Here is a 14,566-nt window from a genome sequence, read left to right as displayed (position 1 = left end):
CAAATAGGACTTTGTTTTTTAGCGATACATTAAGTGATTGCTTCTTAATGAAACGGTGACAGATGTGAAGAGACATATTGTTTTTGTATTAGCTGGCATTTTACAGCGTGGTATTATGCAAAGTAATGCTGCCTGTTCCTATTTGCAATAACGAGGAGGGATGCCTTTTTTTATTTTTAACTCTCCCACTTAATATAAAGATGCCTTTTGCAGTTGTGGCCGATAGAAACGCCGAGGAGAGACGCTCATCTCGTAAAAGCATCACCTCCCAGGCTGCTGTTCGCCAGTCGCTGTTATCCATCAGTGAGAAAACTGGGAACTATTTACAGACATCTTTTAAGCCTGCAGGGGTGAGTGGGAGATACAATTTGAGTGGAGCATTTCTCAAATAATATTCAGAATGCATTTGGCTGCCTTATTTCAGCAAGTGTAAACAATAATGCAATTCCCTATGGTTTTTGTAATTACAGGTATATAAAAAAAGAAACATTATATTACATTAAAGTGTTCCTAAAGTTTTCCGTTTCTTATTAGAATAAGAAACAGCAAGCTAACTGGATAATGGCAAAGTTTCTGCAATAAACTCAACAGGGAAGTCTTTCAGGACAAGTCTGACACACACCTAAATGTACACATGATTCATTACTTTCATGTAAGTACTATTTTGGTGCTGACTTTCTCACACCACTGCAGTACGTCTTTCCAAAAAGGCCAGTCTGCCACCTGAGAACAACATTAGTGGCACCTTTATCCCTGCACATTTATTTCACTGGGAGGAAGCAGGGCGTATGACTCATGGAAGGACGTTACATCACGAAAAGGTGCTCCATGAAACAGACCACAGGCTAGAAGAGGAATAGTTTCCACTAGGATGTAAGTACAACCCAAACCCAAGCGGTGTACTTTAAGACAATGCTTTAGTGATGTTATGCATGAGCAGAAAGACTGTTTTTTTCTTTTTTCTGTGTCTTACACAGTTGCTGGATCTGACACAAGAGAAAAAAAAAAATGAGTGTTTCAGTCACCTAAAGTTCAGAAGTGAAGGCAAGAGGACCAGGAAGCCTCTCAGCTCTGCTATTCATCTTGCCATGCTTATGCGGTGTATACTAATGGGCTGCTTGCAGGTTGCTCTCTGCTCTACCCCGTTTCCCCAATGGGAGCACTTCCTCCCTGCAGCAGAGACAGGCTGAGCTAATTCTGGAGACATCCAGGTCTTGAGGCCTGAGCCTTGCTTAGCTTCCAAGTAGGAGGGGCCAGCGTACTACAGTATGCAGCTGCTTATGAGACGAATCCCTGCGAGAGAAAAAAAAAAAAAAAAAGAGCATCCGTGCAACCCTAGGGGTTATGCGCCAGGAGCAGGGTGCAATTGTTTTTCTCATTTCCTCAGTGTTGTAAAGCTGATCCACTATCAGGCGCAGACTGGTATGCCACGAGCATGGCAACGAGCTGGTTTTCTCTGGCTCTTTTGACATTTCTTCCCATGTAATAGCAGGCGAAAAGCTATTAAGCTAGTAATCAATTTGTGTATTCGGAGGTGAAAAAGCAGTCTGAGGGTGCAGAAAATCTTTAACATGATTGAAAGTTTCTTATTTGAGGAGCTTACCTAGGCTGACACGCTGTATTTCCTTTGGGACAAAGAAACCGCTGCTTTTAATTTTCAAATAGCTTATCTGCAAAATGGTTAACAACAAAGAAAGATTTATGTTAAATTAAAACACACACTGTGGCCAGCAAAGAGAAGACTAGCTACATGAATTCTACTCCCACAGAGGTCGATTATTTTCTTCATAGTGTTACATCCTCACTGTGTACGACTCTGTGGCCTTCTAAAGAAAAAAGACAAATCAGCCATGCTTGATTCAATGGTATAAATGGGCATCTTAAAGAAGATAACACGTAAGCTGAAGAGGAAATGGCATTGCAGTCATTTAGAAGATCTTCCTATGGCCTGGAAAATTGTTTGTTACTGTATAAAAATGAAGTCCTGTATAAAGCTAGGACATCTTACTATTTGTCACTGATCGAGGAAAACAGGAAGCGGTCTCTTCAGCTCTGTAGCCAGGCTGACAAAGAGTTGATGCTCTATTAAGCCAAGCATTCTTTAAACTTTAACTAGCGAAGACTTTATGAAGTTCTGCACAAATAAAATTTGAATCAATAGACAAAGAATTATTCACAGCCGTGCCATTAAATACAGCAACTCCAATAACTGCTGATATTTACCTACTGATTTGACTCCTACAAGACTGCTCAAAGAAGTTTTACTATTAATTAATGCTTCATTTTTTAAAAATCTATCTTTATTAATGGGCTGTGTATCAAAGGTGGCGGTAATTAAACCATTACTTTAAAAGGTCTTACTTGATCCAGCTGTCTTAACTAATCATCAAATAATTTCTAACCTTCCTTTTATCTCAAGAATTCTTGAAAGAGTAGCAGTAAATCAGCTGAAGAGGAATAGTTTATTTGAAGATTTCAGAGCTCATCGCAGTACAAAAACAGTGTAAGGAAAGGTTACAAATGATCTTCTAAAGGCCTCCGACGGTGGACTCATCCTTCTTCTTGTGTTGCTAGACCTCAGTGCAGCATCCAATACTGGTGACCGCAGTATTTTATTACAGAGGTTAGAGGATGCTGTTGTTCATATTGTTCATATAAATGGGGAGTCTTCTTCACACATTAAAGTTAGTTATGGCGTTCCACAGGGTTCTGTGCTGGGACACGATACTAGGAATTATTATTAGAAAACACTGCATACATTTCCATTACCATGCAGATGACACCCAGCTTTATTTATTTTATTAAGCAAGATGAGCTAATTAAAACTGTAGGCATGTGTTATAAAGACCTGGATTACCTATAATTTACCTCTAAATTCAGTCAAAACTTAGGTTATAGTCGAAGAAACGTATTTAAATGGTGCTACCTTGGCCTCCAGTAAAACTGTGAGGAATCTTTGACTCAATCTTGATCAGGATATGTCCTTCAGCATGCACATAAAAATGATATGTAGGACTCGTTTCATTCATTTACCCAATAGCTCTAAAATTAGGAACATCCTGTCTCAGAGTGATGCTGAAAACGACAAAGGAGGTCATGCATATATTGGAGTGTTTTCCTAACATTTTAGGGTCTTTACAATATAAACCATACTGAGGCAACTATTGTTGTGAATTTCTGCTATATAAATAAAACTGAGTTGAATTAAAAGATCTGAGCAAACCCAAAAGAATAAAACCCACTCTAAATTTGTGAAAATGACATTTCTGTATAGCAGTTAGTAGGTGCTGATAGTGTGTCGATAGGGCCCGGCAGATTATCATCAGAGTGACATCAGCTCCCAGCTCTGACTCATCTCTGCCCCCTGGACAGTGTGGAGACAGACAGCTGTGGGGTGAGAGGGAGGTCATCATCACCCACATATCAAACTAAATTACATCACCCTGAAAAGCTCCACTGAAAACTGAAAGCCTGTCTTTGTGAACTTTGCAAGTTCCAGCGACAATGATATATAGTGTACCGATCCTGTGGTTAGTATAAAGAACACACACACACACACACACACACACACACGAGATATGCTAATTTTCCTCCTTTTTTTTTTTTTAAACAGCTGGTGTTTCTTTAAAGCAGATTAAATTTTACTAAACACTACAATTTGGTGTTGAGCCTGGGTGGCAGAGAGGAAAACCACTTGGCCACCATCACGGCAACCCAGCTAAGCAGGATTTGGAAACACTCTGACAAACTGTAAATTTAAAAAAAAAAAAAGGGGGGGGGGGAGGAAAAAGCTACTAAACAGAACATCAACTATCAAATAAGCATATGAGCAAGCCTGGATATATCTTCTATCAGTCATATTACAGATCTAATTTACGTGTCTTGACAAAGCTGTAGACGGAGGATGTGCTAACAGGATGTGCTCGATGTTTATGCGTTCAATTTTGAGTGAGTTGTCAGCCTGAAAGAGGAGAATGAGATTTGGGATGCAAGTAGCATCCATCAGATTCATAACAATGTCGTAGCTCAAGCAAATTTTGTTGCATACTTACTAAATAGTAGCTCATGGGAAAGAAGATGGGCTGATTCGAGAAAGAAGCATCTTTTTGGAAAATGAGTAGCAATGAAGCAACAGTGTTGTGGATACCATGTAAGAGGGAGCAACACTGCCGCGTAAGTAAGTACAAGTTCCAACTCATCTGCGTAAAGAATGACACAGCTGCCAAGGACGTGCTGCTGAAATCAAAACAGCCGACATGTTTGTGTGTGTGTGTGTGTGTGTGTGGTCACTTTCCCTCCATCACGGGGCATATGTGCTGTACTGCTTAGCCGCAGCGGCCTTCTAAAGGAAAAAGTCAGAATTTAACTGCTCCCGCTTATTTCACAGATTTTCCAGACAAATAATTTCAGGTTTGTGCCCACTAGCGCCAACCCTCCGTCCGTCCCGGCCTCCCTGGCCTATAATTATATGCCATTCATTTGATTTGTTCATTAGGTCAACCCTCGGCTGGGTAGAAGCGAAACGGAACCCTCTTATTAGTGGTTCATAGCTCTACTCTCTCCATGGTGAAGTGGAAAACAGCAGTGGGAGAGAGGAAGCTGGCTGGAAGACTTCTCTTTTTCCCTTTTTTGTAACCTGATTGCACCTCCTCATGATGAGAGGCAGTGGGGAATTTGCGCATACTGTGACAACAATGTAATATTACCAACGCCTCTTCCAAAAAAAAAAAAAGAAACACAACAGTGGCATAAAGACGTAAAACCTCTAACACGCTCATTCTAACTTTTTCTAACATTTTTGGACATTTTTCCTGGCTTTTCAGTAGATATGAAATTCCTCCTCCATTCTTACTCCGTATTCAATTATAAATGTCGGAGCTCTTTCTGCAACCTCTGAAAATTCGCACTAATTAAATCTAACAGTTACAATCATGAAATGTGCCTCGTCACTGCAGCGGGATCTTCTAACAGATATGCTGCTTTAGATGAGATCATCTGCCCCATGTTTCTCTGTAACTCAATAATCTGACAACATGGTGCACAGTATAATGAGTCTTGGCTGTCTATTGGTATTCTCAGGACTAACTAGAGGCATTCATATCATATAATTATTTATTCATAACTTTGGGAAGGTATGCAGGTTGATGTCCTCTGCACTCAGTTTCTTCAAATCAAACCAGCTCACGCTAACCATAAATATGCATCAAAGGATATTATTAATATTAATTCATACACAGCGTGGCATCCGAGTTAAGATCAGAATTTAGCATTTTTTATTTTGTCCAATTTACATTTCATTCTTCTACTTACATTTTGCAGGCAGTTTGTGGGGTGATACAGCACAGTGTATGAGCAAACACACCTGTGCAATATACTTATATTAATTATCTTAAAATAACGGCATATCCTAATTGCATTTTTAGGTTTTTGATATTTTAAAGTATTGATCAAAGGTCTTGAGTGAACCCTCATTTCTTTATATTTTGATTCCAAGGAGCCAGAATTTTCTATGATCTTATTCTCCAGGCTTTCTAAAGATCTTTCATCTTTTCTCGGGACGTTCGCTTCTTTACATATTGACTCATTTTCGGTTCAGTCCCTGTAGCCGACCCTTATCAGAGGCATGTTTTTGTCGTTGTTTGTTAAGCCACACTAACTTACGAATCATTTAAGCATTAAAAATGCATCTCACTCAGGGGGTGAAAAGTGTTGTGTTCACACATAACAACAACAGCAACTTAGCAAAGAATCAATTTTAATTTGAATCTTTGGGCATTTTGTTACTAGCAGCCTGTTGCAAAAAAACATCATTTGTTCATATTTTTATTTGTTGAATCTTTGAAAAAAGCCAAAGATAACACAGTTTGACAGGAATAAATACTATTTTGCACCAACAAGATGGTTCTCAAAGAGCCAAAAACTTACATTCAGTGGCCTTCAAGAAGCCTGGAGATGACTACAAGACAAATAACACAAAAGTTTGCCTCAGAGAGTTCAGGCTGTGTTGAAGAATAGCAAATACAGACTTTCAAGGTCTTTATAATTGTACCAAGTCTGTTTATCTCTTATATACTGCATTTCAATGCATGTTTGTCCATGTTTTAATAAGTAACTAAGGATCCATACAGATATAAAATTACGATCTGGCACGCAGCCAAAGACGCCAGTTTTGTTTATGATGTTCTTGTTGTTCATTTCCCTGTTTGCGCCAGAGAAGCTTCATCATAGAAAATAATTGAACAGCTTTAATGACTTTCAGCTCTTCATCACACAGTCTTTGAACATTTAACAAGTCCAAAATTGATGTGACACAACAGATAAACACCGGCCACTGGCATCAGCGAATCTCATCTTATCAGTCAAAACAAGGCGGGTTCTGATGCTTGGCCAATAAATCGGCGACTGATCCAGAGCTGATGGTGTGTCATTAACTTTTTTAAGGCATTTATCCATGAACCTAAATGCTTTAACCAAATTAGCATTTAGAGCTAAGGAAAAAGTCACCGAAAATATTATATTCCATCCAACAGAGGGCGGTGCCAAATCTCATGCAGAGCCATTCGACAGCAGAGAAATGTCACTCAAAGCCACAATCACCAACATTATGATAGTGCTGACAAACCAGTCATTTCCACTGAAACCAGTAGGCCATCCAAAAACTCCTTGTTGACATAATTCAGTGTGGATAACACGCAAACTGACTGATTGAGTCATCCAGCCAGTGAGGCCCCAGAAAGCCTACTGAGCAGAACGGCATTCAAATGTAGACAAACTGAGTTTCTTTAATGAATCTACACAAAGGACCGGATCACCATACCATATTGTAATCTTCCTGCACTATGACAAAAACCTTCTCTGCTCTTTAAACATAGACTCACACATTATTTCAAATGACTTTTGCCAGCTTACAGAAGCTTTGGTCCATTAATCAGCATGAAAATAACAGAACCGGTAACCAAGATGCAATTAAATACACATTACAGGTGGTGTGAATGAAAGCACAAAGAAAAGCACGAGAGCTGTGACAACTCTCCCCGTGATATCAAAAGGTACTTTCTTTATTCTGTACACACACCGAGATTAGATGAGAGCTGCTTTAACGGACTGTCATACCAACAGGGAAGCATTACACCCCAGTGGTTTTCATCCACATGAAAAGTAGAGCACCGCTGAGAGTGGCAAAAGATGAGGTCTTCAAATCATACGCACACACACACAATGCCTTTCTTCCTGTGACAGCAAACTCCCGTGTCATCACCCAACGCTGCAGGAAACAGAAGCTTTATGCTCCATCAGGGTGTCAGCATCCACTCCTTACGCATTTACTGGATACGGTGCCGCTGTAATTAAAGTCCCCTTTCAGCACTCCACACACCATGACCTTTTCCATTGCAAACACTCATTGTCTCAGTTAAACCCAAGGCCTCTCTATTGGGACATAAATGGACATTTTAAGCTGCTGAAGAAGAAAAATGGATCGAAATAAATGTGTTAAAAAAAAAAAAAGTGTGGCAGCTTCGTGTGAAAAATGAGGCTTGATGGTTTTTCACAATCATTATGAGTGGGTGTAATCTGCAACTTTGGCAATAAAGATTTGAAGAGACGGAATACCCATGACAAGCGCCATCATAACCTGTAATCAGAAGATATGCAAATGATAGAGATGTTTCCCCTGACACTGCGGTGCCAGTTGTCTTCTGGGTCCCCAGGAACTCTCCTGTCAGCGCTCAAGTAGGAGAATGGGAGTGATGACAGAAAGGCCTGTTTGTTTAACATGTCACTGGAACAGCAGTGCTGAGAGGGGGAGAGCAGATGGAGGAGAAGAGCAGCAACGGATTTCCATCTAGAAAAGAGCACTGTCCTCTCAGTCGCTAAAAGACACTCGAGGCGCAGAAATCACAAAACGCTCACTGCGAGCAGATGCCGAAAGGTTTGCCATCTTACGGTGATGCCACACACCCAGCGTGTCGATCAAAAAGTTTGCAAGAGTATCATTCCCTTTGTTCTTCCATATTAATAATGCACAGCAAAAGATTGTATGCCGCAGTTTCCCTCCATCACTGGCTGCAGATAAAAAATGTGCGCAGATAAAAAATGTGCGCAGACACAACGCGTGAGCCCCGTGTCTACGAAATGGCACCCTATTTTGTTCTCATTTAAGCTTTTTATATTCAGTAAGAGGGAGAGGTACAAAGGGCCTAAAGCTGTCTTGGGTCATTAAACCCCACATTTTCTTTCTTCTTTCAGAATGTGTTTTCTGGCAGTTACAGCAAGGAAAGCTGACAGATTAGACAGGGAGCTCCTTCACAGGCTGGCTGTGGGCTTCAGGAGGGTGGGCTGCAGTGCGGTGCTAGGGGCAGCAAAACCACGCCTGTCACTGTTTGATGGGCCAGCGCAGAAGTGCAGTCATAGGGAGGTATGATTGATGATATTATGTACTCACACAGGATCTGAATGCCAGCACACTCCTGTGATTTAATCCCTGTTCTTTCATCAAACATCGAGCCACAGCAGATGGACTGCACTCCACCAAGCCCTTCTTTCCCAGAGGCCAACACCATGAGTGTCAAGGCAGATATTACGAATCATTTCTTTGAATCATGAGTTGTAATTTGTACAACTATTCATTCATAATCAGCAGAATGGATATAAAAAAAAGTGTAAGTAAAAGAGGCTAAATGATTTTTAGTGTATCAAAACATCAACCTATGCATTTGTCAAGCAGGAAAGTTTGCTTTCACAAAACGATGCTCTACCTTAATCTTTTATTAAATGCACTCATTCAGAAGACAGAAAAAAAGCATCAAGGAAACAAACTGGCTGCTGTTTTGTTCTGCACATAAAAAAAACCCTTGAAAATCTATTCCCGTTTGACGAGACTGCCCCCTAGTGGTGAGTCGAGAGATTTAATTTCTGCAAAGCAATATTGTGTAATTTTTAATACATTGACATAAATCCCTTTTGTTTCCTGTTACAAACGAAGACACAAGGGTCAAATTGTACATCAACATCACGATGAACAAAAGCCCGGGCACGAGAGTGAAAACTGTCAAATGGCAGTAAATCCAGGCTGAGCAGAGCTACACAGATTAAGCGAACCATCCCCCAAGTCAGACCACAAAGACTTCATTGTACTTGGATAGCGTATAAAAAGGAGGCGAACGATTTTGGCAGTGATTTTCAATTATAGTTTGGTCTCAAAGGCCTTAGAGGTTTTGTGAAATTTCTCCCACTGTACGAGATACAAGAGAGAAAAGTGACACCATAAAGTCAAGACTACTGTTACAGAAATTTATAATATCAAGTGAAATATATCTGACCAGCTGGAGCACACGATCACAAGAACAGAAGTATAATAAGCTACAGTAAACAATAGGTGTGTTTAAGGCTGCATTCAAAGTCCACAGACAATGGGACAGGACACACACACGTTACCGACATAATAAGAAGTGACAGTGTCAGCTCTCACTGGAATGACACACTTTCACAGAGGAGGAAACCTACCTGAGCAAACGAAGAAGCACGACCTCAGATCAAAGAAGAGGTGGCCGCTGATGCATCATTGGTAGCGACAAATTATCATCAATACCACTCCACCACATTATCATCAATCTCTCGCTGGAGAGACAAAAGTATCTCTGCGTGCTAAATCACGAAATCAATGCATTTCTATCACTGAGAGGAATTGGTCTGCTAGTGATCTCTGTGGCTGAGTAATGTGAAATCTATCGCAGGTTAGTCCACGTGGCTTGGACAAGATCAAAGACAAGACCCCAGAAAAGTTTGTATTGATCAGAAGCCACAAGGTTGAAACTGAAGGAGTGGAAACGTGATGGGGATTTGATACACTTTAAACTAAAGATAAATGATCTCATTTATGTGAGTAAAAACAGCGATGCGACGAAAATATAACTATGTGGCTACTTCATTACCACCTGCACTGAGAAAGCTGCCTTTTTTATAAAAAGATGGTTTTTTAATAAGCACATTTGGCACGTCACATTTCAATCTGTGCAGTATACGGGCCATAGTTTAGATTTAACCTTTGACATTCGTGGCTATGACACTATTGGTGGGCTAGTTAATGATTTCTATTCAAAAAAATAAAATGGGAGATGTAGCATGAAAAGTTCTTTAGTTCACGTCTTATGTCGTTCCACTTTTGCAATAAATAAAATAAAAAAGCCCGACTTTCTGAGAGTCCACAGCTTTTTAGGCTGTTGAGGTGCACTTACCTTTGGCCACTTGGGATTAAGCTCACAAGCTTTCTCAGCATCTTCCAGAGCTGCTTGGTGTTGGCCCAATTTGAGAAAAGCCGCTGAACGGTTACTGTACAGGATGCAGTTCTGTGAGTCGACCTGCAGTGCATCACTGTACAAATGAACGGCCGCCTGAAAGTCACCTCGCTGACAAGCCTCATTGCTCTGCTGCACTTTCTCCATGAACTCAGCTTTGCTCAGACCGTACCTGGCCCCGTCGTCTCCAACGCACCGGATAGGTCTGCCCGCTGTCCGAGAACCGAAGATTGAAAACTGGAGAAAAGGACAGGGAGCAGTCGGAGAGCTTTGATCAGTCTGACTGAAAAAAAAATCACAACACTTAACCAAGAGGAATTCCATTAAGCAGAGACCTCGGTGAGCGTTTTTCCAAGGCCGATATTTTAAGCTGTCATAGTCGGAAAAACACAAGTGAAGCAAATTTCATTAATGATGGCTCAGTTCCATTAAGTGTCCTGCAAGGCCACGACAGTGAGCCAACACGCACACTAAAAGGACCTTGGAAGTGGCTCATTTAAATGGAACACAGTCATTTTTATTGTGATCAATTACACCTGTGCTTTTGCTCCTGCAACATGCCAAAAATGTCCGCTGCCCACTGCTACCACTGCAGCACTGAGAACATGCACCTGAAGCACAAGGGACCGTTAATGAATGAAATGAATATGAAGCAGGGTGTTTTTGAAAGAGTGCATGACCCAGAGTCTATGCCAAACTCCTGTGTGCCAAAATAAAATGCATGTGCTGTGGTATTTGAGCTCAATAAGCCCTTTTCACAGCAGATATTTTGACGTGTCACATCAGGACACGGGTGCAATTTAGAACATTACTGCCAGCTGAATTGCAAGTGAGGCTCGGAGCCTCATTTTTGTGCATGCTAGCTTAGCGATACGGCTTCTGGAGAAACTGCTGTCTGTGATTTTTCCTGCTGTGTCATGTGTTGGGAGGTTATGATCCTGGTAGTATGTAAATAGTGCAGCTGTAACTCCTGCAGATGTGTTGCTGCAATATGACTCAAGTCAAAAGTTGACACAGCATGAGGGCCACTGCAAATCCCATTCCAAAGTATGAAACACTTTATAAGGCATCTGTTGTTTTTGCAGTTTAAATAAAGGTTGTACAAAACAATCAGAGCTGTGCAAAACCATTGCAGACAACATTTTCTGTCTGAGCAGACGCTTTAGCTGCAAACTTTAACTATTTCTGCACATATGTTAACTTCAATGATGTCACTCTTTACAAAGTAACCTTTTATCTTCACTTCCCAGAGTCCACAGCTGTTCTTCTTTCACACTTTTTTATTACAGCATTACACATAGCGGTTTAAAGAACAACATCACTGTGACGTTCAGCCTAATAAAGACGTCTTCACTGCACTGCAAAATTTCCTACCACGGCAAATATATGTGTTAGTGCAAGGCTTTCTCCCTGTCCCTCTTTAGTTTCCACTCTTGCACTAAAACAGCAGGAAGACCAACTGTACTGACTCAGATCTTACTAACTGCATCAAACCGGCAAGCATCTGATTGATTACAGTAAGTAGGAGAGCGTCGTGTCCGTTTAACAGGGACGGCTGGCTGAGTATTACTGAATCATGAAATTCATCTCGGGCTGCCTGTTTTTTGGGCTTGCTTCCATTATACCTCTTTCTCACCACACCTCCTCCGACTGAATTCTGGGATAGGGCTGGCTTGGTAATTACTTCCAGAGGCCCAGGGAGTAGAAGCAGCAAAAAAAAAGAAAAGAGTGCTTCTATGACAACCGTTAAATAACCTTTTGTATCACATGACAACAGAGAAAAGATCATGGTTTTATGTGTGTGTGTGTGTAGGGGGGGGGGTCCTTTACAGCATCTCTTTTTCTATTGCACCTCTAAGAGCAAATTCAGCACCTGAGGTTTGATAAATTCGTGTAAGGTAAACCTCAGGAGGTTTTTAAAGATTTTTTCTTCTTCTTTTTCTTTCTTTTTGTGTGTGTAAGTGCCATATAAACCATAGCTCACCCTTCCGAAACACACAAACAGGCTGAGTTTGTGACATCTGCAGCACAACCAACACTATCGCCCAAGCCTGACATTCAAAGGTTTGCTCCCGAAGGAGAGGCAGGAGAGGCATCTATTATGGATTAGTGCTTCCAAGGCCCAAGAGAATGCAGGTTTTGACAGAAAAGTCCGCTCTCTGCTGTCTAATCTGCTACAACATACAGAGGGGGGGCTGCCCACTGCATGTGGGCAGCACTGGGCAGGAAGGGTGGAGAGTGAGAGATAATGAAAGCCTACATCAATACAGAGGACACCCTACCAACGTAATCATAAGGAGACAGAGATAGAGAAAGCAACTTATCTCTCCTACTGTAATGTAGTCCAGACTGCAGGATGGTCACAGTTCTCCTGGAGGAACTGTGTGGATTTGCTCTCGTTAATACACAGAAACTATCTGCCACTGTAAAGTCTTCTGTTCGTGCAAAAACTAAATAAATGTGCTCCAAGTTAATGTTGTAATCGAGCGATATTCAAATCAGATTTACGCTGGTTATTGTGTGCACTGGGACAGCCCACACATCCAGTGTGCAGAACAGTGCTGTATGCATGACTGGAAAATCGATAGAGGTCTTTTACGAGGTTTTCACAGAATGGTCATTTGGTATTTCCTGTCCAGGACGCGGGGTAAAAAAGTAATCCGGGGGGCAATAAAATACCAACAAGTTGGAAAATGACAGCTGGCATGACAGCCTACGAAAGAGTCGTTTTAGTTGTTTTTTTTTATAATTTACCTTTTCTTTCAGAGTCGCTTGCTTCTCCATCCCGTTTGCCTGCGACGGGTTATCGCTCTCATCCCATCACACTCTTTGTTGACTTTGTGTCGACTGTTTACGCAACGAGAAGTCTTCCAAGTGTCGCCAAAAAAGTCCACGTTGCAGCGAAAGAGTTGACAAAGTGCGAGGAAAGGCTGAAAAACGGAGCTGTGTGGCTGTTCAGGAGAAACTTTTTTTCTCAAGGAAAGTGCGCCATGTTGTCAAATCTTTTCCTTTTTTCTTTTTTTTTTTCTTGTCTTTTTTTTCCCCCTGTTGCCATAGCGGATTTTCTGAGCGCTGCTGCGCACACAGGCAGAGAGATCTGCAGGAGTCGGGAGAAGAAAAATCCAGATGATAATGTGTTACTTGGGACATTTTTAGGGGGGCATTTACATAGTAGAATGTGTCATCATTTTTTTGGTGAGGCCGGTAAAGTCCTGCTGTAGACCGGGGAGGGTAAATATGCATTCACCTTGTGCAGTCACCAGAGGCACTCCCTTCAGGTCATAGTGTTGGGGCTTCCCTGTAGGGCCACATGGATTGGGAAATCGGTTTGAACTGTTTATTTGGCATTTGACTGTTGAGGTTGTGCTAACATGTAAATAATATAATAATAGATAGTGAGGCGCTGATCAGATAATGCCATTAAAAAAGCCACCAAAACCACAACTATTACTGCATGCGAGGCCTACCTAGGTCAACCACTATTACCTGTACCTGAACCCACTCAGTCACAACTCAATAAACTATAGCCACAAATAATGATGTTTCTTAACACTCAATAATACAGCTATAGCTGGTAATTCTAAAAGCAACACCCCTATATCAGGTCAGACACAATCAGGTGGTGAAGCTGGGTTTACCTGTGTAACAATATTATTCCCAGTTTTCCAGAGATGGCGTTGATGATGAAGTTCACACAGTTTTTGTTTGCAATCATCAAATATCAATCTTTGTTTATTTGATGCATGAATCCAAAAACTTTGCAGATGAAGTTGTAACACATTTTTGTGTTGTGCAATTCCTCACCGACAGATGGTGTAACAATCCTTCACGGAGAAGCTTTAGGCCTTTAAACAATTTGTAATCCTTCTCACTCAAAAAGAAGTATTCGTGTTAGCTATTGTAAAAACTACCATTGCTGTGTTGTCCTAACTAAACATTTTTGCATTCTTGGTTTCTTAACAGCTATAAAAGCTTGGAGTTTGAATGTTGCTCATTTTTGAGTATAAATTAAAAGTTGCAGTAAAGTGAAAAGTGTTGAGCCATTTCTTTATCGTTTGCTAAGAAAACAGGAAATAAATGGAGCGATTTATTGAAACATTGAAAAAATGACATGGAGATACAGTATATAAGGTATAAAGAGACTTTTTACAATTCTAGCGCACTTGGTAATCAATATTTGGTATGCCCACATTTACTCTTTAACATAACTCTCTTAGACAAGCTTGAGTCATCTCAAATAGTTCTTCATGCTGTTTTTACTACACTGGCAG

General features: G+C 40.9%; 1 protein-coding gene across 1 annotated transcript in view; it reads right to left on the bottom strand.

Annotated features, from left to right (window-relative positions):
- Positions 1 to 13,324, bottom strand: part of LOC100707538 (tetratricopeptide repeat protein 28) — a 180,778-nt gene extending 167,454 nt beyond the window's left edge. Inside the window, 2 exon segments of the mRNA XM_005473175.3 lie at positions 10,236 to 10,532; positions 13,050 to 13,324. Of these exon segments, the coding sequence (XP_005473232.1) occupies positions 10,236 to 10,532; positions 13,050 to 13,079 (327 nt within the window). The 5' untranslated portion in view covers positions 13,080 to 13,324.
- Positions 13,325 to 14,566: the final 1,242 nt, after the last annotated feature.

The sequence above is a fragment of the Oreochromis niloticus genome, linkage group LG12 (genome assembly GCF_001858045.2).
Source record: "Oreochromis niloticus isolate F11D_XX linkage group LG12, O_niloticus_UMD_NMBU, whole genome shotgun sequence".
In the NCBI taxonomy this organism is placed as follows: Eukaryota; Metazoa; Chordata; class Actinopteri; order Cichliformes; family Cichlidae; genus Oreochromis; species Oreochromis niloticus.
The sequence above is the reverse complement of the archived record's forward strand: the minus strand, read 5'-3'. Positions and strand labels throughout refer to the sequence as shown.